Below are 27,688 nucleotides of genomic sequence, written 5' to 3' on the forward strand. Positions count from 1 at the left end.
AGGACAACATTTTGAATCTATTTAGCAGTTTTTTTCATTCGCTTTTGTAGATGAGTAAAAGAATATTCACATAAAATTCAAAAAACGTGTATTTTTTTCAATTTTTCATCATATTTTTTCATTTTTTTAAAATTAAATTACATGAGATTATATAAATAATGGTATGTAAAGAAAGCCCATTTTGTCCTGAAAAAAACAATATATAATTTGTATGGGAACAGTAAATGAGAGAGCGGAAAATTACAGCTAAACACAAACACCACAAAAGTGTCAAAAAGATGCCTGGTCGCAAATGTACAACATCGCAAAAAAAGTCCGGTCCTTAAGGGGTTAATGTAATCCGTTATTTCTGTCTACCTGCATTCTAGCCCAGAGTAACTTCAAGGTAGATCCCCCTTTAACTCAAAGACTCCATACTTTACTCTCATAAAGTTATAAGTGGACTTCAAGTCCTAAAGCATCGACCCCAACAGTTACCTCTAGGTCAACGCAGTGACTCTATAATTCCCTACATACAGCAAACCTTTAAACACTGACCTGAACTGCATACCCTGCATTCCATTTAGTGCTAACTATGAACCCTCAGACCCCTTCATAAAAAGACAGTTGTACACTACCAAAGTGTAACATTACACTTGAACGGTCATGGAGTGATACTAAGAAGATAACCCCAATTATTTAAATGTGGACTAGTAACTTCCGCCCAGGAGTAGTGGGAGTTTGAGCTCAGGGATTAATTTTGTATATTGGGGTTTGATTTTGGATCACACAGCCATGTTACAGCCGCCCATCCCATGTGTTCCCTATTAATGGTTAATAAGTATGTTGGGGTTTAGAAAAATACCCCTCTGTCTCAGAGATTTTTACCTTCAGCTTCAGATAAAAAAAATTGCGGGGGGCGGAGCCTGACCGGGAAGCTGAGCAGACATGCTTTCTGAGAGCTCCTGAGCCTGATCCGGATTCTTGCCAAAAATCGGGGGTAAAACACCCAACCCAGAACCCATACCTGCTTCACTGTGTACTACAGAGTCTGGGGAACCGGGGGACACCTCGCAAGCCTGAATGCCGGCAGAACTCCCGGAACGGAGACTTGGGGCCTACTCTGCACAGGGCAGGGGAGAGACGGCCGCTCTCCCGGCCCACCTAAACAAGCGGCACCCGAAGTATCGGACCTTCCCCCCCCCCCCCGGGACCGGTGGGGGTTATCCCGGTCCTAACCATCTTGCCTCACAACCCAACTTTGTTTACAAATGACGGCAACAGCCTGAAACAAGCAACAAACGAGCAGACTGCCGGTAGCAAAATGGCGGCTGCGGGCCATGCGACCGACCTTGCACCCTCCCGGCCCCTCCATGAGCGCCTGGAGACCCTGCTCCGACAATTCTGGGCAAAATTGGAGCACAGAGAGGCCCAACAACGCCCCACACGCCACAAGGAGGAGGTGCTGGCTGCAGGCATGGGGCGGCTGGAGCGGATCCCGGCCAAAACCGCCTTACCACGAAGGGCGGTACGCCCATCCAGACTGGGGGTCACTAGGAGACTTCCTCCAAAACGCCAACCACACCGCGGGAAGGTCACACACCGCCGGCGGTGGATTACCACCAGGACCTTCCACAGCGCCCACAAAGGGAAAGGCCCGGCCCCGAGAGGTAACCGAGCCTGTGGCCACATGGCGACGACCCCACGCACGGTCTGGAGCGGGGGAGAAACTCCCCACCGCACACTCACCCCCTCCTCACCCCCAGCTCTCCGGACAACCACTACCACAAAGCCCAGACAGAGCTATGACCCCGCCGATCGAAGAAGAAAGACCTACAGCCCATGGGTCAGGGCCCCCCTCTCAACCTGGAGCTGCAGGGCCTCAGAAATGCCATGCTGCGACACGCTGACAACACTTCAACGCCTGCAACTCAGCCTGACTGCCCACATGCCAGATAAGGGAACCGGTACACCAGAGCAGAGAACAGATTATTCAGTGTGGCACGCACTGGGAATTGGCTGAAGGCAGCAAACAAAACCCATCCACACGCCCCTCCTGGTGCCAGGCAAACTGACTGATGTAAGACAAACCTCATGGGCACACTGACCGCCCTTACCGAGCTAGAGACTTATGTGCAGTACTAGAATACAGCCTGCTAATTATCACTTAAATGTGTCATAGCATAACCTATATAAATATAACCGACACTTGAATATTTACTATGCCATAGGTTAAATTTGCAACTAGTATTGTGTACATATACCACTTGCTGTATCACAGAGTCCACGGTGCAAGTAGCTTCATGTGCTATACATGTTATTTACATTACTTGTTGTCCCTACATTGTCGCCCCACAAACTCTTTTTTAGATAGTGAATAAGCCTACAAAAGTCAGGGTCAGTTCATGCCACAGATTTTTGTTCTTGTTTTAATCTCAGTTTAGCCTTAACGTTTAAACTCATAGCACTGCAGTAACTGATTGCAGACACTCAGCCTGTCACTAACACATTTGTTCACTCAACTATACACCATGTAGTCCTCACGACATACCTGTCTAGGCTCATGCGCACACCGACCTCCCTATTAATGATGATGCTTTGCCTAGCATAAAACTAGCCTATACATACATCTAGCGAGGTGCAGCCTCTCTGACCAGCGAATACTAATTCACGCATAAGCAGATAAATTACTAGCATGGGCATGTATAAATTGTTTCCTTTATGTTCATATCATCTCCAGCACATAGTTTAGTTCATCTTAGTAGGCAAGCAAATACTGGTAACGCACGCTGTACTACAGCATACACAGAAGGATATACCATATGAAAATATGCATTTGTCTGCGTATAACATGTTACATGTCCTGTTATTTTAACAACCACGCTTGTATGTTTCCATGACGGTTTTGCAAAAAAAAAAAAAACTATGGCGATCTTTCTTTGAGGTGCATTGCACACCATCTTGTTATCATTAACTCATGTTACCTCACAATGCCTCCTCTTTCTCTTTTGTACCCCATAATGCATATGCCATAATAAAAGAAAGATTGACAAAAAAAATAAAAAAAATCTCTGAGACAAATAGGGGTATTTTTCATTTTTTGCATTGTTAAGGTAGGACTAAGAGGTTTGTCTTGACATGGCAGGTGAGCTTAGACTTTAATGGCCACTGGATTTAATGGCCATCTGAAGACCCTTGTCAAGTCTCCTTGCATACCTCTCTGCCCATTGGCTGCCTAGTTCCTATCAGATCCATAATCTTAAGGATATGGTTATCAATGAGGATGGAGTTCAGGGTGCGGTGGACACAGCCCAGATGGAGTCTTCGAGCAGAGCATCCCTGTCCGCTTGGGAACCTGCTGGGTTGTTTATCTGGAAGGGAGATCACTGGGAAAGGTGCCAGGTAGACCTAATTTTTCACCACGACTTAAGTGCTGTCCATATTATGAAGTGCGCTAATTTCATTTACATAGTTATACAACTGAAAAGAGAGATGCGCCCATCAAGTTCAGCCTCTCTCACATTTGTTCTTGCCATTGATCCAAAAGTTGAAGAAAAAAAAAAAAAACCCAGTCGGAAGCGCTTTCCATTTTGCAACAAACTAGGAAAAAATTCCTTCTTGACCCCAGAATGGCAGTCTGATATTTCCGTGGATCAAGAAGCTATTACCCCACTAATTAAAAATGATATCCCTGTACATTGTTTTTGCAAGTATTTATCCAATTGCTGTTTAAACGTCTATATAGACTTGACTAATAAAAGCACCTCTTGAGACAGAAAATTTCACATCCTTTTTGTTCTTACTGTAAAAATCCCTTTCCTCTGCCTTAGACTAAATCTCCTTTCTTCCAGTCTAAATGTGTGACCTTGTGTCCTAACCTGTTTATGAAAAGATTTTCAGACAATGGTTTGTACTGGCCCCGAATATATTTGCATAATGTTATATCTCCTCTGAGGCGCCATTTTTCCAAACTAAAGAGATTTACGTTTGTTAACCTTTCTTCATAACTAAAATGCTCAATTCCTTTTATCAATGTTGTAGCCTGTCTCTGCAGCTTTTCTAGTGCTATAATATCCTTCTTAAGAACAGGTGCCCAAAATTGCAGGGTGTGGTCTTACTGGTGATTTATAAAGAGGAAAAATTACATACTCATCCTGAGAATGAATTCCCCGATTTATACATGACAATACCTTACTGGCCTTAATGCAAATGTGGATGATTGCATTTGGTTCAAAAATGCCTGCATTGTATTAAAATTCCATTGGCAACACTAATACAATTATTGTGGTCACTTACAACCAAATTGAGCCGCATGGATACTTGTTATTTTCAGATGGATATTGAAAACAAATTTAAAAAAAATAAAAATTGGGGGGGCGGAGCCAAGCATCCAAAGCGAACGGTCGCACGAGAGCTCCAGGGCAAACGACTAAAAAAACGACTAAAAGCGACTTTAACAACTCCCAAACCCGCACAAAACCAAGCCCGAAAACCACCCTGTGATCCAGGAGAGTCTAATGGGGCGAAAAACTAAAAAGGCAAAGCCCGACAGACCCCGCCAGGGAATGGACATAGGGGAACTATGGCGGCAGGCTCACGAGGCAGGAGGCACCAAAATGGAGTCCCTACACAGTGGGTGCTCGGACTTCACGGAGGGATCGTCGGACGAGGAAGGGGGAGACCCCATGCTGACCCCCTCACAACCAAGGGGACCGCCACACACTAAGGCCCCGACCCCAGTAACGATGGAGGCAATCGGAGACCTCATGGCGGCTCACCATCAGAAGATTTCGGCCGATGTGGCCCTAATCAGGGAGGACATTAAAGGCCTCACAGACAGGCTGAGCAGGGTGGAGACCTCCTCTGCCAACAACTCTGGCCAGATCGCGGACCTGCAGAAAGCAATCAAAGACCTGCAACATAAAACTGTACAACAGGAAACCTTGATGGCCGCCCAAGAAGACAGATACCGCCGCAACAATCTCAAAGTGAGAGGAGTCGCGGACTCCATACAGGACGCTGAACTACCGCACCTCATCAGACGCCTATTTGTGGAGCTTCTGACACCCAAGGTGGCGAAAGTAATTGTATTGGAGGATCTATTCCGCATAACCCGGTCCGCAAAAGCCCCACAAACTGCCACGGGGGACTTAATCCTAAAATTCCAAACGGCTAAAGAAAATAAAATGGTCCTAGAGGCCACAAAGGAACAGTCTTCCTACCCCTTTGAGGGGATGACCCTCTCTTTTTATTCGGACCTGTCCGCAGGAACGCTGGCCTGGCGGAGATCTCTGAGCTCCTATTCAGCCTTACTACGCCTGCACCAAATCCAGTATCGCTGGGGCCTGAACCGCACCCTTAATATAAGCAAAGGAGACACCAAGTATGTAGTCCACAACCCCCGAGAGGCCGTTGAAGCGATACAGAGTCTGAACATTCCCACTGACCCACACGGTCTAGCACCACGACCCGCTAGCCGCACACAACGGCTGGGAAGCCACACCATAGACGCCCCGGAGTTTGTGCCCAGGAAACAGCCGACTGACCCATATGCCAAAGCCACTACATGAACAGGGCCGCGGACTTGCCAGCCACCGTAGAAGCAGATGAAACTCACCGCGAGGACCAGAGACGGGGTTTTACTGGACTGGGATGTTGACGGGGGTTGAGTAAATGTTCCGCACACACGATTTGGCCATAGAAATATCTATGTAGCATCTCCCCTTCCTCACTACCAAGATCTCGTAACGCAGGCCATGACCGAACCCCAGCCTTACACAACACGCAGCGCGACTAGCTTACCTGCGACCCCAACACACCAGCCCTGCATGCACTCTCCAGCGCTTACACAATGACAGCCAGGCTTTCTTACCCACATAGCGGGCGGGACGGGGACACACATCACTTAGGGGCACCCAAAGACCGCAGACACGCACTCAACGGACCGCACACACTCAGAACACACACCTAACTTATAGATGGAAGGTACTCTTGAGATCTTGGTTTCACCCCCGTCTGGCCGATATACCAAGCTAACACAAGCTCCAGAAATTATAGTCCGAGCGCACGCTTTATTTAGTTCTTGTTCACATGTCTCCATCTGCACTGACTTAATTCACAGTCTGCTACTCCCACAGGCTTATGCACAAGCCCAACCAGGGGCGTATTAGCCGCGAGGCAAACAAGGCATTTGCCTTGGGCGGCATTTTCCAGGGGGCGGCAAAAAAAGCCGCCCCCCAAATGCCCAAGGCAAATGTCTTGTTAGCCTTGCGGCTAACAGACATGCCGGCGGGCTGCTGGGCGGCACTGCCTGGCGGGCGGGCGGCCGGCGAGGGAGCACTTCCCCTGAGCTGTCTGCTCAGCTCCCTCGCCGGCCGCAGAGTGAGGCTGGGAGGCGGAGCCGGAATATGACGTCATATTCCGGCTCCCAGCCTCACTCTGAGGCGCGCGAGGGAGCTGAGCAGACAGCTCAGGGGAAGTGCTCCCTCGCCGGCCGGCCGCCCGCCCACCAGCCAGGCAGTGCCGCCCGATCGCCCAGCAGCCACTGGACCACCAGGGAGGAAGAGACACCCCCCCTCCCCAGCATTCCCAAAGGTAAGGAGGCTGGGGGGGTGTTAAATAAAAAAAAAAAAAAGTGTTAAAAATACATTTAAAAAAAATGTGTTAAAAATAAATTTAAAAAAAATGTGTTAATGTGGGTGGGTGAGTGTGTGTGTCTGTTAGTGTTTGTGTCTGTTAGTGTGTGACTGTGTGTGTCTGTTAGTGTGTGACTGTGTGTGTCTGTTAGTGTGTGACTGTGTGTGTCTGTTAGTGTGTGACTGTGTGTGTCTGTTAGTGTGTGTGTCTGTTAGTGTGTGTTTGCCTGTGAGTGTGTCTGCTAGTTTGTGTCTGCTAGTGAGTGAGTGTGTGTCTGTTACTGAGTGTGAGTGTGTCTGTTAGCGAGTGTGTGTTTCTGTTACTGAGTGTGAGTGTGTCTGTTAGCGAGTGTGTGTTTCTGTTAGCTAGTGTATGCGTATCTGTCAGTGAATGTGTGTGTGTGTATTTAGAATGCGGGGCGGGGGAAAGGTTGGGTGGGGGTGGCGCGGGGGAGGGGGGGCGCCTGAGTTTTGTCCTGCCTAGGGCAGCACAAAACCAGGATACACCACTGAGCCCAACTACAGGTGACTACAGGGCACTTACCAAACCTTCCAGGTAGCACGTACCAATCGCATATTTAGTCTCCCTACCCACGCCTAAACTACACTAACAGCCGGCTGCCTTCGCATGTTTTAGATAGCAACTGGGACTGCTGCCGGGGATCATCTAGAATTTAGCATTTATTGTCCTTATTGTTATTTGATATTGCAAGCCTTACTATAATTTTACTATCATAGCCATTGTACTAGCAATCAGAACGCAACCCAACTGATCAGGTTCACTCGAATACTTGCCATTTAAGCTTGACCACGCTTGTACTACATGTTTAAAAGAACGCTACTATACTGCATAATACGGCCCTGCATATAATTATTTCAAAATGTGCATTACCTAGGAGCCACATATGTAACTGTTTCTGTCTCTCATGATCTTATTCATGCTGTCGTGGCATTGTTTAATGCTTTGTTATTCCTTGCACACTCAAAATAAAGAATTAAAAAAAAAAAAAAAAATTGGGTTAACGAAATTGTAAACGTTGTCAAATTCAGCTATAGCCACAGCCTAGCTATAATTTTTGTCATTCCGATCTAGACTTGTTACCACTCACATACTCATACATATTTGCATTAAGGCCAGTGACCCCTCTTTCTGATTAACCAAATCATCCATGTTATATGGAGATATGGCTGATTTGAACAGGGAACCGAACTGCAGCCATATAGCAGTTCAAATGGGGTTGTAATAACCAAAATTGCCTTTCTATAGCACTTCCTGGGTTAAAATTGCCAAATAGAAAAACAGCTTTTTCTAGTGCCATTTGTTTTTTTTAGCGAATAGCTCACAGTTTATATTGTATTGCACTTTTTTTTGTCCAGATGTGTCCAACTGCGGTTCCTTTGTCTAACAATTCTGGTGAAGCTCTGTAAGAATATGGTTGGCACAATGAGAGCAGCTTTAGTGCCTCATCCGGGGTTATTGCTGTGGATTCCTTAATATTTTCTGAACTCTACCCTGGTAATAAGCAGCAAAGGCCAAGCCCTATCTTTCTAGGATTCATCCGGTACTGTAGATAAGGATGTCAATGAAAGGCCCCATAAAACCGCCTTGTTTTATCGCTCTAGTGCAGTATATGCGGATTAACACGAAGGCGGTATTCTATACACAGGAAATATGGTGGATCCCCTTATAGGGGCCGCGTTCGAACGTTCTTGATGTAAAGATTCTTGTTGTTATACTCGGCGTTCTAGAAGCGGAAGTCGCTCGCCGTGTGTAAAATGAGGGGCTGGTCGGGGGCGGTGACTGCTTCTAGCCTCTGGCTGGCCGTTTCCCCGGCTAGTGCTGGCAGCTGATTGGCTAGCCCCTGCCGTTGTCACGCTCAGCTGGTTATATCTCCGGAGCCAGCGGTTGGGGCAGCAGAAGGCTAGTTGCCACCTGGAGCCTTAAAGATCACAATAAGACGAGACCACGGATCTGCTGAGCCCGGAGATTGCTCGGACACGGAGAGATGAGGGGGTTCAGTGTGTCCCAAGCGATTCGAAGTCTGCGGACTTTCAAAGACTTCCGAGCTGGAGTTTGCCAAGGAGATCCCCCTGGGGTAACTATACCTGAACATCTCAATGGTGGGGGGACGGTGCTGCGGTTAGCAGTATTTGGGGTGATTGCTTATTTAGAGTGGTTTTGGTGGTATGGAGGGAGTTGGTGGTGTTAATTGATGGTACAGAGACTGGTTGGTGTAGTCTGGAGGGATAGAGGGGAAGACATGAGAAAGTGCCTCAGGCATTTGACCAATTTGAGGCCCCTTGCACTCTAAGTATACAGATGGTGAATAGAGTCCAATGTCTTAATTACACCTGGATTCCTGTTAACCCCTGGCCCCTAGGAAGCCACCTTTTGACTTGTGGTTAATTTTTCTATTTTTAATTTAGCATTTATATATTGCAAACTTATTCCCCAGTGCTTTACATTATTATAAAAGGGGGGCCATTTAACAATAAATCAGACCATTACAAAATGTTACAAGAATGATAGATTGAGGAGGACCCTGCTTAACCCCTTAAGGACACATGACATGTCATGATTCCCTTTTATTCCAGAAGTTTAGTCCTTAAGGGGTTAAAGGCGCTTACAGTCCATAGGAGGTGGGGTATAAAAACACAATGAATTGTACTCTTGCAAGGTTCCTTGTAGGTGGGTTTTATATTAAGATGTATGTTTTAATCATCTGTGTATTATTATTATTATTATTATTATTTAGCTTTAGTAGGTGTACATGGCATTTTGTAGTTGACGTTATGACACAGAGGAAACACCTGTAAGTGCAGTAGGTATTTAAAGGGACACTTAATGCAATATAAGTGCTTTAGTGTGCTGTAGTGTTTAAAGGAACACTATAGTCACCTAAACAACTTTAGCTTAATGATACAGTTTTAGTGTATATGTCATGCTTCTCAGGTTTCACTGCTCAGTTCAATGCCATTTAGGAGTTAAATCACTTTGCTTCTGTTTATGCAGCCCTAGCCACACCTCCCCTGACTCTGATTGACACAGCCTGCATGAAAAAAAATAAAACTGGTTTCACTTTCAATCAGATGTAATTTACCTTAAACAATTGTATCTCTTTCTCTGTAAATTGAACTTTAATCACATACAGGAGGCTCTTGCAGGGTCTAGCAAGCTATTAACATAGCAGGGGATAAGAAAATCTAAATTAAACAGAACTTGCAATAAAGGAAGGATCAACTTTAGATGACTCTGTACAAGAAGTGTTTAGGAAGGCTGTGCAAGTCACGTGCAGGCAGGTGTGACTAGGGTTCATAAACAAAGGGATTTAACTCCTAAATGGCAGAGAATTGAGCAGTGAGACTGCAGGGACATGATCTATACGCCAAAACTGCTTCATTAAGCTAAACCTGTTTTGGTGACTATAGTGTCCCTTTAAGAGTCAAACTGTTTTAGTAAGGTTTGACAGGTGCTTATGGTCTAGCCCTTCTTGAGATATCGGCTATAGCGGAAGTGTTCTGTTTCATTAGAATTCATTGGTAGAGTGCATCAGCGGACTTTCCTCAACCAACTAATTCTCTACTAAGATGGATGAATTGCTATTACAAATATGAAAGTAAGAACTTCCATTTTAGCTATAATAATAAAGAAAAATTGGACAGCAGGTGCCCAGGGGAGTCAAGTACTTAAGAAACGACTCTACAACAGTTTGAATCTTGCATGGACACTATAGGCACCAACACAACTTAAGCTTAATGAAGCAGTTTTGGTGTATATATCATGCCACAGCAGTCTCAATGTTAAGTTTTCTGCCATTAAGGAGTTAAATAACTTTGTTTATGCAGTTCTAGCCACACCTCCCTGCAAGTGACTTACACAGACTTCCTAAATCTTTTCTTTAAGAGAGATCTAATGTGCAAACTTTATTTTCTACATATTCTGTTTATCTTATAGTTTCTTATCTCCTGCTCTTTTAATAACCTTTTAGACACTGCAGGTGCCTTCTGTGTGTGTGAATAAAGTGTAATATACTTACCATGAGAGACACTTCTAAAGCAAGTTAACATCTGATTTAAAATAACACAATTTTTTTTCAATTCTGCCTGTATGAGTCACACCAGGAAAAGTGTTGCTAAGGCTGCATATATAGAAACAAAAGTGATTTAACTCCTAAATGGCAGAAAATTGGGTTGTGAGACTACGGAGGCATGGTCTATACACAAAACTGCTTCATTAAAGGAACACTGTAGTGTCAGGAATATAAACATGTATTTCTGACACTGTGTAGTATTTAGCTATTTAGGTCCCTGACCCCTTTACAGTTGTTTGGGAAAATATATATTTTCTCCCATCCCCATAGGAATGGGAAGCTATTGTGCATGCGCAGCAATGCACTTCACCAATCAGCAACTCCTCAATGGGGAACTTTCAGCGCTTACATGCAGAGAGTAGAGCTGCTGAACATAAGTGCTGCACACTGGAAAAGGAAGCACCTCTAGTGGCCGTCTGAGTTATTGCCAATAGAGGTGTTACTAGGCCAGGGATAGGCAACCTTCGACACTCTAGAAGCTGTGGACTACGTCTCCCACAATGCTCTTATAGCCATAATGCTGGCAAAGCATCATGGGAGGTGTAGTCCAAAACATCTGCAGTGCTGAAGGTTGCCTATCCCTGTACTAGGCAGTAATGTATACACTGCTTTTATTGTGAAAAGGCAGCATTTACAGTGCTCAGTCTGCAAGGACATGCTATAGACACCAGAATAACTGCATTATGTGTGTGTGTGTGTGTATATGTCTGTCTATCTATCTATATCCAGGCCCACAAAACTTCCAGGTAGAGTGTATAGGATAGTGGTCCCCTTAATAAAGTCCCCATACTGTTTCAGTAGATTATCAATGCTTGGAACAGACACTTCATGTGTATCAGGGATTGGGCAACCGTCCTTTAAAAAAAAAAACGATGATTCTGCCTTACTAAAGTAAATGCAGTAGATACCCTGTCATACTGGATATTTTAATGGATGTGTTTTGTACAATTTAGTCTATTTTACAATGCTATGAATATATCTGCTGAAAAGAACACTCTAAGCACCATAACTACTATAGTGCACTGGAGTACCCTGGCACCCCTCTCCCATTCTTAGTATTCAAACCGTTTTTATTGTTTAAATTCTTGCTTTGTGTTCACTATTTCCACCAGAGAGCTTGAAGCTCCAAAGCATACTTTCAATGGGAGACATGGAATCTGGGTGGGTGGAGCCATGAAGGGGCATTGCATCTGTATCACTGGTGAGGCCCATAGAAGAGAGGTACGCTTCCTCACTGACAGCCTCCAAGCCGGCCCCTAGCCTTCAGGACCAAGCAAACATCCTTGTAATGTGCATGCTCATATTGTGCAGTAAGCTTTTAAAAACATTTGAGGAGGGGCGGGGTCTGACTGCCGAGCAGACTGGTCGCACCAAACCAGAGCTCCGTGAAAGAACCGGCAAATAAGCGACAAATACCTAAAAATACCACACCGAACCTTCCACAAAGAAGCAGCAGAGTAGTGGTGTGATCCCCGAGGCTCACTTAGCCGGATCGCCGAACTCAGAGAAGCGACCTGAAGCAGATATAGGGTTGCGGCCTACCAACGTATGCAGGCGCGGGAGAGGCGGCCGACCTCCGCGCCAGCGGCACAGCGGGAAAACACTGCGACCCTCATGACCCCGTTAACACCCCCTGGCCGGTGAGGGATATCCCGGCACATCCAAGCGACTGACAAAACCGATACCTGATCCAAGCACGCTAACACGGTGAACGAGCTGAACTGACCACACACCTCGCAAACACACGAGGCACCTGAGGCCCAGCCAAAATGGCCGCCCAGCAAGGACCAAGAAAAAAGACAGCGGCCAGCCGTACCCCATCCCAGCCCCTGGAGGCCCTTGACCGGCTGTGCCTGAGTTTCTGCACAACACTGGTGGACAGGGGGGTGACCTACCAGCGAGCAGCAAAACTAGTGGCCTCATGGGTTAGGCCAACCATGCGCAGACGCCGCTACGAGCACCCATATATAGCCTTCCAGGCGGCCGCCCGGCTGCACCGACATCGAATGCCGGCGTGGCAGGCACACAAACTGGGCGCACACGCCTGCCCTCACCCGCGGAGGAGTGGGACACCCGGACAGGCCCCAAGACACAGCACTATACCCAAGCATGGCAACAGGAGCACGCCAAAAGCCCCAGGGAGCCGACAAGTACACCAGCGGACGCACAGTAGCCCGACCTCCCACCAACCTAACAGAAAGAGCTTACCCGCAAGAGGTCAGAACCACCCTATGCAGAAGCAGCCAGCGGCAATGAAGAAGGCCTCAACATGGAGGCGCATAAAGCGACATTCACCGCACCAGAGGCTGGCACCAAGCGAGCGGGCACTGTCGACCCCGGTGAGTGGACTTACCATCAGACCACCCGGGTACCAGTTAGCAGGCACACGTGCCGATTACCACCCTCCGGGTTCTCCACGCTTCCCGCTGTCGGGAGTAGGCTGAGCGCGGACTTACCTTCTGCCGCACGAGTCACGCCGGAGCTACCTGATCTGCTGGACCCCTCTTGCACGAAGATATGGTTATGATTATTATTTTGCTTCGCCCTTGGCATTAATCGTTACTTTCATCGTTACTTTTGTCACAGACACATGCAACAGATAAACCTTGAATAAGCCTGTACCTTACAATTTACATGTAGTCAGTATGTCAATTTGAATACTCTCACTCTACTAAACTTGCCTAACTACATTAACTGCCCTAATTATGCCGACCCACTAACTATTAGCTTAGCACAGATGGTTTTGCCTTATAATTTCTCTATGGCTTAGCCTAAATGTGTTCCCTGGCACTCCTCTAGGATGTTTCTTGTAATGCGATACAAACCTTAGAATTAACATGATCTATCTTGCCCTAACTATCCATATGCATACAATTGTTTACTCTTATATGTATAGTTTTCAGTACCAAAGTGGTCAGGAAGCTGCAGACAAATCTACTCTTAACCTGATTGTTATTGCATAGACATATCAACTTTACCCTTAAAAATGTGCATGTTTTCTCAAAACCACTGTTTGACTAATCTACCTCTGCAGTGGGTTTATCCACAGTCAAATATGAAGTTAATGTTAACCATTTTTGAGTATTACTTATAAAAATGTGTACAAGTGAAAATATTATTATTTGTATAGTCCCTGCCTTATTTAGGCGCCTAGTGATAGAGAATCACGTGTACCTAGCCACATATCACACACAACATGCTGATTGGCTGACACATTCACACTGAATAGGCCTGCAATCAACCTACATCGTGTTAGCCATTCAACTCCATTGATAATCTCACCTGTTAGCTATATGGCACAGAGCAACTGGTACTAATGACAAATGCTCATACACCTACTCAGCCCTAGAGGGTTCACTATTCACGTGGGCGTTTAATCTTAAATCGTTTTTGACACCATTTACACTGTTTATTTTACCCTCATTGCTAAGCTCATGTTATTAACTTTTATAATGTTCTTAAATTGTCTGAGCCTACTTAACTAAGTTGTTTAGACAGAGTGCCAACCCTTTGTATAACTGAATATCAGCAACTAGTCACACTGCATATGTTATATAAGTTTCAATGCTTGATCTACACACATGTTTACACAAAGTTTTGTTAAACTAAAGGTCACATACTACTAAAAATCATTACTAGATTATCTCTTGATTTAAAAACGTGCAGTAGCTCGAACTGTATAAGCATGACCAACGCTCGACTTGTTACATAATCTGACTTTTAAAAATAAAAAATGTGCTATGTTATTGATGCCATACCAATGTTATAATATGTTTACGAATCTGTATGCACCAGCTGTCGTGGCAGTGCAAACGTATGTTCTTCTTATTATGCACAAATAAAATAAAGAATTAAAAAAAAATAAAAAAAAAAATAAAAAAATTTGAGTGTAGACCTTCCACTCGCTGACACATTACTGCAATGGAGACAAAGGGTTTGATTAAAAAAAAAAAAAAAAAAAAAAAATTCAATTTATGAATTTGAACAGATCAAGGCTGAAATATAGCTATACTTGGTTACTAATTTATAGTATGTAACTTACTAATTATTTAAGGATAGTGGTGTGCAACTTTGTGACAGGAAGGTGAGGTGACGTGGTTTTGTGCAATCACATGATGCTCCTCCTTCCCCCTTCTTGTTTAGTGTGTGTGTGTGTGTGTGTAGGGACAAGTGTACGGTTGTGTGCAAATATAAACGAACACAAGTATTTGCTATTCTATGTAGATGGACATTCAAATATTTATGACTTGCTGACCGTATAAAGTATTTACACGGGGCCCGTTGAATTCACATACTCAGCAGAGGGCTGGCAACCTTTGACATTGGGTCAAGTACAAATGCATGTCATTTTATTAAGCCAGATATCCTATCTCGGTGTACGTGGTTCACATTGGAGCATGATAGAGATAGATATATTACAGCAGCATCCTTCATTTTGATGAATACAGCATGACTGAACAGTCACAAAGATCTTTGCATGGTTAAGTGACCCAATCTTTGTTTACCACCAACTCTGTTGCTGCCAGTGATGACCACTGTGTTTTAAATGTCATAAACACTGTCTCATATCACGAATGGTCACTGGCAAAGACTTCCAAGCACATCTTTAATCTGTAATCTGGCAGCCTGCTCTACATCCAATACCTTGGTCCACCAGAAAATATCCCAGTCCAGGCCTGGAGAGTGTTAAGTGATGGCCACCTGTCCATGCACAAAACCACACAGTGCTGAGCTAGAAAAGACAATGCACAAGTCAGAGGGCCACTAGAGTGTTCTTAGTGTGCAGCACTGGCCTTCAGCGTTTTTCTTACAGATCGTGGAGACTCTCGATGTGCCCCATAGAGATGCATTGATTCAATGCATTTATATGAGGAGATGCTGATTGGCACAGTGTTTTGTCGTTCTTGTGCAAAAGCCACATTGGATTGGCATAGATAAAGATTGATGAGCTCACCCATGGAGTTGGTGCCAGCAGCGGTGAGACTGGCTTGTCGTGGGCAAGTAAAAACATCTTTACCGGGTCGTAGAAGGTCACCTAAGTAGTTAAACAATATACATGCTTGTATTCCTGACACCAGAATGTTTAAAGAAACACCAAAGTGTTAGGAATACAAACCTGTATTCCTATCACTTTAGTGCCCCTGTCCCTGCTAAAATGTAAAGATACAATGTAGGCACCCAGACCACATCCACTCATTGAAGTTGTCTGGGTGCTGTGTTCCTATTGCACCTAGTGCTGCAATGTTAAACACTGCAGTTCCAGAGAAACTGCACTGTTTACATTGCAGCACGAAGTCTGCCCTCAGTGGACTTTTGGTCCGTTATCTGACGCTGGACGTCCTCACAATCTACACAAGGAACTCTAACGTCAGATTTTTCGCCATAGAAAAGCATTGATTCAGTGCTTTCCTATGGGGACTTCTAATGCGCGCACGCCATTTGTTGCGCATTCGCATTAGACCACGCTCGTCCTGGGACCAGGTAAATAAATGGTGTTTTTTTTTTTTTTTTTTATTCTGGTAAGAGGTGCCCCAAAAGCAGTCCTCCAACTTTTCCCACACTCAACATGCGCCTCACAAGATGAACAGGCACATTTTATAATAACAAGTAGAGAGGTTGCAGGCTAGGGATACTATATAATAACAGATGCATATTATGAACATTCAATCAAACTGCGTGTAGTGTATGGTTAATGGCCATTTAGCCGCAAGCAGTTACCGCCATATTTTCTAAGTTTCTCGAACTTTTGATGGCGGCTGGGGTAAGTACTGTGGCTGGTCTAGCCGATATTGCTTAAAAAGTTTGAGCAGCTCATCTTTCGTGTAACTAAGCGTGGAGTACAACAAGGCCCTGTAGGTTAGGTCTATTTGTACATAGCATAGTAGTGAATAACTCAGAGGGTTAATCTGTGTAACTTGCGTGAGGATGAGCGGGGTTATACCCAGATATGCTTAATGAGTAATTGTGCTTAATGAGTGCACCTGTGAAGCAAGGTTCGATACATGCATTAATAGTGTGGGCTTAGCGTTTTGACTTTATAATACCTATTCTCACTTGAGGGGAAACATGTTGAGAACCTTGTTGTATTTGTGAGTTGGCTTTAAGAATATGCCTACAATACAGGCTAAGCTTATTAGTTATATGGTCATACTTGGCTTTAAAATAATAAAATGAAAGCTAACTAAGCAAATGTGTAGAGTTCCTGTCATGGTCTGGTTGGACCGAAGATGTTGTTAACCTCGGGTGATTGTACTTTGCTGGTCTACCTTACGGACACACAAAATGACAGTTGTAGAGTGGGTGCAGTTCATATGCAGATGTCTGTGACCAGTGTCTTTGGGTGTTTGCCTCTTAACTTCAGCCGATGCCCTTGGGTGGCTTGTCCTGTGTCCGGCCCGAGGCGGCTTCGTTCCGGGGTCTGGTACCTCTCCAGCCCCAGGTGTGGGTTAGAGCTGGCATCTTTATTCCACTGACTCGGGTACTTCCTGTGTCCGGGTCTGTCCCTGTTGCAGGGTGGACGGATGGTGTAGGTGCTTTGCGGGCGTCTTCCGTCTTTGTGGGCGATGCGGGGCTTGCAAGCCCCTTGTGGCTCTCTGCCTGGGAGGGCAGCCATTTGGTTGCTTACTTGGTGTCTCTTTTGATTCGCCCTGAGTAGGTCCCTGCGCCTCCGGTTGTCCGCCATGTCTTTTTTCTTTCCTGAGCCCAGTCGCTATGAGCCGCTGGAACTTGAGCCAGAACTTGGCAAATGTCTGGTCAATCCGTATAAGGGCCTCGGTGACAGTCGTGGGATTCACCCTGGTAGGCTCTCACTTCATGCGTGTCGCAGTGTTGGACGTCTGCCATTTTGGGATCGCGGAGTCGGTCACTGCAGTGTTCTCGCTTGGTGGGTGTCCGTAAGCGTGCTTGGTCAGTTCCGAGGGATGTCCCCCCCCCCCCCCCCCCCCCCCCGGTACAGTGGGGGTGGGGGGGGGGGAGGTGGGTAGGGGTGTCGCTGGACTCAGTCCGGAAGCCCAGCGCGAGGAGACCGGCCTCTTCGTACGTACCAAAGAATAGCCGAGGTCAAGGGAAACAGAAAGAGACACAATGATAAGGAAAAGCCAGGAGTCAGGGATGCCAGGGAAGTCAAAAACAATGCCAAAGTCAAATAACCAGAATTACCAGAATCAATAACGCACTCTCGGGCAACCACAAGGGAAACCATGACAGGGCACTGAGCAGGATGAGAACTGGGCCTAAATACCCCTCCTCTAGGTCTGATAGGCTGTAACCGGCCTTTGACCCCAAAGGCAGTTACCAGGTTCCCATTTGCATAATTGCTGCTCAGCATGTACCCTTCTGTGGACAGTAAATGTCATTAACAATATGTTTTATAAGCGGATGAATACGTGACACGTTAGTGCCAGGAATACAGCTTTGTATTCCTGGCACTAAAGTAGTTTTTTTTTTTTTTTTTTTTTTTTATTCAATCTAATGTTGCCTGTGCACCATATTGCAAAGGTGACTTCCGTAGCACTTACTTTTTATAGCACATATAGGATCTTTAATAATGGAAACTACTTGTGTATCGACGCATGCACCCAGAAGACCGTAAATAACCTTAGCCATCTGCAACTTTTCAACTCCTTGTTATCACAGAATATTCAAATTTTAGAGGATGTAGGGTTTGATGGTAACTAAGGAAGCTATTTTTTACGTTTGATATTGCAATGAGATGTGGAATAACTGAAATTCTTCAAAATCAACAGATAACTATGCATAATAGACAGGCAAAACTTATTAAAAATCTGGCAGGATAATATATTTTTGCTGGCGTTTACGTCCGTAATGTGGAACAGGAAAACACAGCTAAATTTGGTGTGTTTATTTTTATCCTACAGGATGGTCACAGAACCCTCCTTCTGCTGTTTGTCTGGTAATTCATCACACTCTCCTCCCCTTCTAAAGCCAAATAAAGCACTTTGTCAGTATAATTTCATGGAAACCTAGATCGGAGCAGCAGATTAGTCAGCAGGCCCATCTAGACTTCTTAATTAGAGTTTATTTTATTCCTTGTTCCTGTATTTTTTTTTTTCTCTCTCATTGGCCCTACATATGCATGTACAGCTCTTCATATAATGTTCTCTGCCCTATTAATGTAAATGAAGTTAGGCAGTACAATGTTTAGAATTATTGAGGTATTTGTAAGGTTGTAGCAAATTTCCAAAAATCTTTGTGTGTAAATGTACATTTGTACTTCTTAACGAATGAGGTGTGTTTTGTGGAGAATCTTGTCATCTCTCGTTATCTTATGGGCATTGCTGTGATGTTTTATTAAATGGTTCCATTAAAATAGTTGCATGCCATGACTTTCCCAGAAACTCACGAGAAAAGGATAAATCAAGATAATAACCGATTGTTCCAAGCCCATGGCTGTGCCATGGCATCTTCTTAAAATTTTCCGATGCTTGCGAAAGGTGGCTCCACCTTAACCAGGTTATCCTTGACAGGCGCACAGTCAGATTTGCCGGCATATGCGCTAACCTTACCCAAACCCCCATTAAAACACGGGCACAGGTTATACTGTTGGAAATAATTAGTCCACAGCTTTATTAAATTATTAATAAAATAATTAAGGAATAACAAATGGGGTCATTGCCAACAAATCTTATTAAAGTTAACATCCTCCCACATACATAACATACCCCTAGCAATGACCCCACAATAATAACAATAGATAACAATCTAAATAACATGTTAATACAGAAACTGGCAGCCCAATATGACCACATTACCGAGACACCGCTACCCGCCATCTCGATTGTAGGGGTTTACCGAGACACCGCTACCCGCCATCTCGATTGTAGGGGTGTACCGAGACACCGCTACCCGCCATCTCGATTGTAGGGGTGTACCGAGACACCGCCACCCGCCATCTCGATTGTAGGGGTGTACCGAGACACCGCCACCCGCCATCTCGATTGTAGGGGTGTACCGAGACACCGCCACCCGCCATCTCGATTGTAGGGGTGTACCGAGACACCGCCACCCGCCATCTCGATTGTAGGGGTGTACCGAGACACCGCCACCCGCCATCTCGATTGTAGGGGTGTACCGAGACACCGCCACCCGCCATCTCGATTGTAGGGGTGTACCGAGACACCGCCACCCGCCATCTCGATTGTAGGGGTGTACCGAGACACCGCCACCCGCCATCTCGATTGTAGGGGTGTACCGAGACACCGCCACCCGCCATCTCGATTGTAGGGGTGTACCGAGACACCGCCACCCGCCATCTCGATTGTAGGGGTGTACCGAGACACCACCACACCCCCAGGTTCGGAGCCACCGATGGGCTCGAACCTACCAACCACGTGCAACACTGCCCAATCCACACTAAACCTCAGGATGCCCACTTTCTCCTCTATCTACCCTCCGATTTAACCAGGCCATTCCCCGCCACAGCTCAGGACTTCACACCTAAAGCTCCTGAGCGACCCCCACCACACCGGAATAAGGCCTGTTGAATGCCTTCCTGAAGGCCCAATTTAAACTGATCACACCTTACATCTGAAAACGTACCCCATCCCCCCTGGAGTAACCAGGGAGCTTGCCTCCCAATTCGTTGTGTCTCACTGTTACACTGCCCCCACATCTGATAAATACAGCCATCAATTTTTTATTAATTCCTCTTCGACACCGAGCCACCATGGCCGGGTACCTAGTATGTCTCCAATGTAACCGAGGAACCACCTCGGACCGCACCACCACACCTGTGGCCAGCTCCCATAGCCGGTCCACCTCCCTCTGCCTCCACCTGATCAATTCCTTTTCCGGCACCATGCCGATATCCTTCCCGCCCTCACGGATTACCAGAATGTCCTGGACAGTACCCCTTGTTAGCTTCCGGAAATTTTTCTCCACTTATGCCTTGCCACCAAAATCCTCAAACCAAAACCACTCCAGCACCACCAATTCCAAAGGAAAGCCCAGTTGCGCTTGACCCGAACCGCGGCTCCCTTCTGCGCCCCTTAGATGTAAGAGTGGCCCACCAACCATGTCACCAAACCTGAAACGCAAGTAATTGGCGACAAGGCATAGCCCCAAACACAAACCCATACGTCCATAGCCATTAAACCAAATAGACCGGCCGTAAACAGGACTTAAACCGCACTGACTCCCACCTGCCTAAACGTTTCCCCAGGTCCTTACTTAAAACCAGGCGGGACGATCTGTCGGCACCATTATCCGGGAAGAATGGGCCCCAAAGTGCCCGGGATCCAAACCCAACATTGTCAAACCCCTCCGAACAAACCCCTGTGGGAATTGAATCGTGACAGCGCAGATCCTTCCCCTTTTACCAGTAAGCCACCCAGGATGTCCGGGCGAAGCTCCAAGTAGCATTATGCGCTTGACGCCGGGCGTACCCCTGACCCCGGCAGGGAATATAACTTTACCAAACCTCCTTTACCAGACACATCCGTTCTTGTACAACCCTACCGAATCGTTGCCTTAACCGACTGAGGTTCGACAACAGAGTGTAGAACCCCCCAACACCCGCCCAAAAGGCACTCACCAGCTCCCCAATCTGAATTGCCCCAAGCCCCCGGGAAGGCCACCGCAAACAAACTCATCGCAAAAGTAGAGTAACACACCACCAGGCGTTGCGTTACTCAAGGAAACCAGCCACCCGGCACTGACATTTCATACCTCTCCGTAAGACCCGTGATGCCTGACGGACGTGACAACGTTCCATCACTTCCTCCCAATCGGTCAGTTTGAACCCTAACGCCAATGCCGCCATGCTCCTGTCCATTGCCGATGGAGCTAACGCTGAACGAACAAGTTGCTTAGGAACCACAGCAAGGTATCCCTTCGCCCCTCCTTTGACTGGAACCCCCCGAGTGAAACCAACCGCCTCGTCCCACATATCCCAAACCTTCACATAGGCAGTCCCCGTGCCCGGTGCCATAGGATTCCTTATTGATCCTCCAAGCATGGTGTCTCGAGCTGCCACATTTCCTCCAGACCGACCTGTCCCTCCTCCCGTGCCACCTGGGGCCGCCATTTGCAGCATGTCCCCTTGTGTGCGAGCCAAGTAACCAGCCCCTACCTTCCGCCAACCAGGCACGTGGCGTGCCTGCACCCGATTTTAAACGATCTGCACAGTGATACGGATCGCCACCATCGGTTTACCTCCTGAACAGAGGACCCGGCTGGATGGTAAACCGCATGAACCCCGCCGTATTGTCCGTGAATTACAACTTTTCGTCCCTTAATCCTTTACCTTTTATAGCCACGGCTACTCCCAATGGAAATAACTCAAAAGATGCCAACTGCGAATAAGAGGACTTATCTTTTATGCCTCCCGCCACCGTTCCGCGCATCACCTGCCTACCAGTTATGCCATGGAATTTATGTTCCCAGAGGCATCAGTGAACAACTCGATACCACCCGCAAAGGCTCCACAAGTAGCCTTCGCCATGAAACTGCTACAGACCCATTCCTCGCGACTAACCCGAACATGCGAACTTGAAACTGCCTTATGAACAACTGCGATTTCTCAACATGACCTTCTTGGACCTGCGAACCTTCACCCTGAACTCCCGAAGTGCAGTCAACTGATCCCCAGGCAATCAACACTCTCTTACCACCGAAACAATTTCCAGCCCAAGCAAAGACGTGCAGTATGATTCCCGCGACTGTAAGGTATGTCCACAACGGCCCAGCCCAGCCGAGCCCACACAGCAAGCTATCTTACAGATAATGTACTAAGGAACCCCTTCCTGATTCCTCTTTCACCACCCACTCCCAGACGGAACCAACTTCCCGAAGTAGGAACTGCCCCATGGCAAGCAGAGGTTACCAATAGGCACCTGCAAACATGCAACCCAAAAGATGGAAGGGTCGCCAATAATCGAACGCGTCCCGCTCCCCCGAACCAACTCGACGGCAAGGTCGAATGATGCCAAAGATACAGAACAGGTCCGCATCGATGTCCTCATTTACCGATGCCCCTTTCGGAGACACCAACAGATCCGCTAATGGTGGGGATGTAACGGACCCGCCATCCCCCAAATTGGGCTTCCTCGCGTGACCACTCGCGAACCAATCCCAGATGTTCCCACCCGGACTTGATATTCGCCGACCACTTTTCCTTACTGCCTTAGCCACGGCAGCAACACACTGATCTTCACCGGTGTCGCAAACGCGGGGCTGAAGCCCCGGCGAGTACCCCTCCTGCCTTAGGTTTTTCTTTCTTGACACATCAGTTGACACCGTGACTGCCTCCGGAACACCCGTATCCAAGCCTACCCGACGGTCCCCAGTTGCATTGACCTTTCTTCTGTCCGGCCAGCACCGCACCTCCTGGGGGCGCGCCGGCAGCCCCCGGAAAGAGCGCATTTCCTGCACCATCATTAGGAACCGGGCACCTTACCCCTACTAGGATACAAAGGCCCCAAGCCAATTCCCAAAGTCTTCAGTATCTTGCGATACTTCCACCTTTTCCCTCATCTTCTTTTCCGGCCTCCTTCCTATCATCCGCTTTTAAATCAAGGAACTCCTTGAGCGGACAGGGATTTTGAGACAGGATTTTTTTTTTTTTTTTTTTTTTTTTACAAATCCCCTTAAGGACACATGACGTGTGTGACACGTCATTATTCCATTTTATTCCAGAAGTTTGGTCCTTAAGGGGTTAATCAAATTTGTCCTCCGCCTTCAAGTGACCCCCCCCAATGTCCCCGCGAAGGACATGTGCCCATTTCGTTGCGCCGCGCCTGGAATATTGCCACACATCTAACTGTTCTTCTGCCCCGTTGTCCCCGGTACCGGTACACCGTATTCCCTTTCCCTTACCCGGCACGCCGTCACCACCGCCCTACCTTCTGCCTCCCGACCGCACCGCGGGGATGGACCCTTTTTTCCTTGATCATGACTCTAAAATGATTTTTGCAATTTAAAAAGTGTGGTGTTTGACTCACCGCCCGAACCCCCGTCTGTGCTGTCCTTCCGTCCACCTTTCTAGGTTTTGGAGTATCCGATGGACGCCGACTCCTGTCCGCGCTGGTCCCGCCTCAAGCCCGTAGGAGTAACACTCCTCGACCTGCTGGGAGAAGATAACCTGGGTAGTCTGTTCTGATATAGCCTTACCAGCCCTTCCTCCCTGCGCTCTGTTCTGTCGTCCTAATCTCTGGTCCTTCTTGCTGCCTGACCTTCCTGGCCGCAGGCGTCACACCTAGTGAATTCCTGCCAGATGAAGCTGAAGCGTTGCACTGAGACCTCCTCCTCCTCCTACCACAGCGACTTCTTGACGGGCTCCTCACCTGCTCCTCCATCCCTCATCCGACCTCCTGCTGCTGTGCCTGTCATTGTCCCTGCGCTGCTCCCTCCCGTACTCACACCTGCTGACGCTCCTCGTGGGTTCCTGCTCCTGAGAACGCCCCCCCAGGGGGCTCCCGGCTGCCTCTGTCCCTTACGTCCATTTCCACCCGTCCTCTCTTCTGCCCTCTGCTTGCAGTACCTGGCCTCTCTCCCCGGCCACCTCACTTGTGGCCCCTTTTAATTAATCCTTGTTGCTGGCCTTCCCCTCCATAGCTGCTCTGCTGCGCCTGTGAAGACTACTGCTTTCACTATCCCCTTCCTTCATCTCTGACCTGACCCTGGCCCCATCCAGGGCTGCCTCTGTCTGTGTCCCGCTGACCTGGACCCCCCCCACCTGCCCATTGGGGAGGGGGGGGGAAAGAACCGCCTTTACACTGCTGGCATCATTTCACTCTCCTCCCCCCCCCCCCCCCCCGCCTGTCCCTCAGGTATGCCACCAGGGGCAGACTCACCAGGACGCCTCTTGCCGCTCTCCCTGCCCGGCGGCCATCATGTCATACTGGATTCCGCTTTCCTTCGTGCTTTCCCACCCCCCACTTTATGGCAGGGGGTGCTCTTCCTGTGCGGCCTCATCATGGCCTGCCACCTTGCCTGACCAGCGCCGCGTAGAACAGACGGCACCGGCCGCCCTCCAACTCCCACCTGCTTTCTGACCTCGTTTTCAGCTGTCCCCTTGCTGCCTCCTGACAGGCTCTTGTGCTGCCGAACTGCTGATGTCACTCCCGGGCTGCCGCTGGGGCGGTCTCACTCTCCTTGCCGGCCTACGTACTGTCGCCGTGTGGGGGAGAGCAGACGCGCTCGGGGCCCCCCAGCTGCTCCTGCAGCCACCAGCCACGACCACTGTGTCCAGGATGGTGGCTTGCTTGGAGCTCTGTCTGAGGCTGATGGGAGTGAGCATGCAGCAGCAGCTCACTCCAGCCTCTCCTATACTTCCATGCTGCTTCCTGCCTCAATACTGCTCTGTTCTTCTATGCTGCCTCCATGCTGCTGCCTTCTCCCTCAGGCAGACAGCTTTCACAACTGACAGGTAAGCTTAGGTTCAGTTAAAATGGCCACTTCATATAATGGCTGGTATACATACTCCCCTTATGGCTCCGCCCTACCCAGCATGCTAGCTGTCACTAACTTCCTGTGGCTGCTATGCCTACCTCCTGGCTCTGTCGAGGCCTATTCCTCTTAGCTGCGCTGATCCATGGGCTACAATATGGTGCTGTTTTTAAGTTCCAACGTTAACTTTACAAAATGCATTCGAAATACATTTGTTTGTTGTGGGGCATGCCGTAACATAGCTTTAATATTTAGGTCTCCAAAGGAAACCATTTCAATTGCTCTGATATATCAGTGTATTTTATTGTCACTGACCCTGAACATGAGGTCAGTTGTATCTATCCTTGGAACGTGCGCAGTTTCTCTGGTAACTTTTATATAGCACTCAAAGTAAAACTAGTTTTGCTGTTGCTTTGATTTATGGAATAGATTTTGAAATTCCAATGGATTTCATCTTCACCTTGTGATTAGTTTTGTGTAGGAAACTGGGTGATGGGAAAATATACTGCTTACAGCTGACATTTATTTAAAGATTTGTTCTCTGACTACAAGGATGATCCTGTGACCTCTCTTGGCCACTTGTATTACAACTCACATCCATACATGTGCCTCTAATTAATCATTAACAGTTCCGACCATCCTGGACAGCAGTGATACCACACTCCAGTGCTTTTATTCTATTGCAGAGGTAGGTAACGTTCGGCACGAAATATTTTGTGAACTGCATCTCCCTTGATGCTTTGCAAAGATTATAGCTGTAAGAGCATTATGAAAGTTGTAATTCACAACACCTAGAGTGCTGACGTATGCCTGCTCCTGCCCTATTGTGCATTGTTAATGTGTTGGTATAATATTCAAATTATTAAAAAGAAACTTTAGTCACCATAACAACTACAGCATATTGTATTTGTTCTGGGGAGTATAATAATTCCCTTCAGGCTTTTTGCATTTTTTTTCATTGAAAATGCAGTGTTTACATTACAGCCTAGTGATAACTCCACTGGCCACTCCTCAGATGGCTACTAAATTGATTATTTATATAGCGCCAACTAATTCCGCAGCACTTTACAATATTATGAAAGGGGGGGGGAGAATTTACAATAAATGAGACAATTACACAGTGACACAGGAACAATATGTAGATGATTGTGCAGGACTGCCATCGTGTGTCCTCCCTCTGAACACTGAACTTTCCTCCTAGAGATGCATTGATTCAATGCATCTCTGAGGAGATGCTGATTGGCCAGGGCTGTGTTTGGCTTGTGATGGCTCTGCCCCTAAACTGCCTCATTGACTGTCTCAGAATGCTTTCCTATGTGAAAAGATTATGATATTCTAAAAGAGAATCACTTCTAATGATGTCAGACAAGCAGGCAGATCTTGATCTCTATGGGGAATATTCAGCACCTCCATGCAGAGCGTGGAGACGCTGAAAGTCAGTGCTGCACTCAGGAAGCACCTTTAGTCGCCGTCTGAGGAGTGGTCACGAGGTGTTACTAGGCAGTACTGTAAACTACTTTTTCTCTAAAAAAGCGTGCTTACCTTAAAAAGCCTGCAGGACATTAAGCTGTAGTGGTTCTGGTGACTATAGTGTCCCTTTACCTTATTTGTCGCTATGTTGTTCATCATGGCTGCTTACTTGCTAATCTTCTTTACCCAAACAGATTTTTGATTCTAGTTTTAAAAATTAAAGTGCATTTTGAAATTTGCGTGTGTATGTATGAGTTTCTAGGTCTTCTTACTGAGCCATTCTTCAGGTATAAACCCTAATCCAATTGCCAGGTTTTAAGTAAATACCTGTAATATACATAATTTATTGTTCATGGAATACTCAGATCATTTGTCTTGACATATGAACAAGCTGTTCTTTGGTTCAGGCTCAGAGCTGTATTATGCAGACTCACGGTTATTAAAAGAGGAGTTGCCTGTTCTTAATTATCATAATTGGCACATTTATGCTGTTTATTAATGGTTTGATATTCGCCCTGCGGTCTTTCTGTATTTCAATGCTTGCAGATAAGCAGTGTATTTCCATATGAAAAAGCTACTAGCAGACAGTGCATTACAAACATTCTATCCAATCTATTAAAATGCTAGTGATTCCAGTAGGGGATCTGAGCGAAGACCTCTATTAGAATACATCTACAGCAAGCCAGACTCCACTGTAATGCAGATGTACTAACAGATCTTACAATCCTCACAACTCCAGAATGGAAACCGTTTGATAAGATTCTGAAATATATTTGAATGTGCATGCTGTTTACATTTACATTCAACAGGAAATATTAGCATACTGTCCCCATTTTGTGTAATATGGAGGATTCTACTGACATTAGGTACAGTTTTTAATTTATCAACACTTTTCAGAGATAATGTGATAATTGTGTTTACAAGCCTTGGAAATGTTAAAGGAACGCTATAGGGTCAGGAATTCAAACATGTATTCCTGACCCTATAGTGCTTAACCCCTTAAGGACCAAACCTCTTGAATAAAAGGGAATCACGACAGGTCACACATGTCATGTGTCCTTAAAGGGTTAAACCACCATCTAGTCCCGTGCCTCTCTGAAGAAACTC

General features: G+C 46.6%; 1 protein-coding gene across 2 annotated transcripts in view; it reads left to right on the plus strand.

Moving 5' to 3' along the window:
• Window positions 1–8,509: 8,509 nt before the first annotated feature.
• The window catches only part of LOC134568882 (haloacid dehalogenase-like hydrolase domain-containing 5), a 31,911-nt gene continuing 12,732 nt past the window's right edge, over window positions 8,510–27,688 (plus strand). Inside the window, exon 1 of one of the 2 annotated variants that reach the window (XM_063427576.1) lies at window positions 8,510–8,710. In XM_063427576.1, the coding sequence (XP_063283646.1) occupies window positions 8,621–8,710 (90 nt within the window). In that variant the 5' untranslated portion in view covers window positions 8,510–8,620. The remainder of the gene's footprint in view (window positions 8,711–27,688) is intronic. The other variant, XM_063427577.1, reaches the window with a different exon arrangement.

This window comes from Pelobates fuscus, chromosome 7 (assembly GCF_036172605.1).
Source record: "Pelobates fuscus isolate aPelFus1 chromosome 7, aPelFus1.pri, whole genome shotgun sequence".
Taxonomy (NCBI): Eukaryota; Metazoa; Chordata; class Amphibia; order Anura; family Pelobatidae; genus Pelobates; species Pelobates fuscus.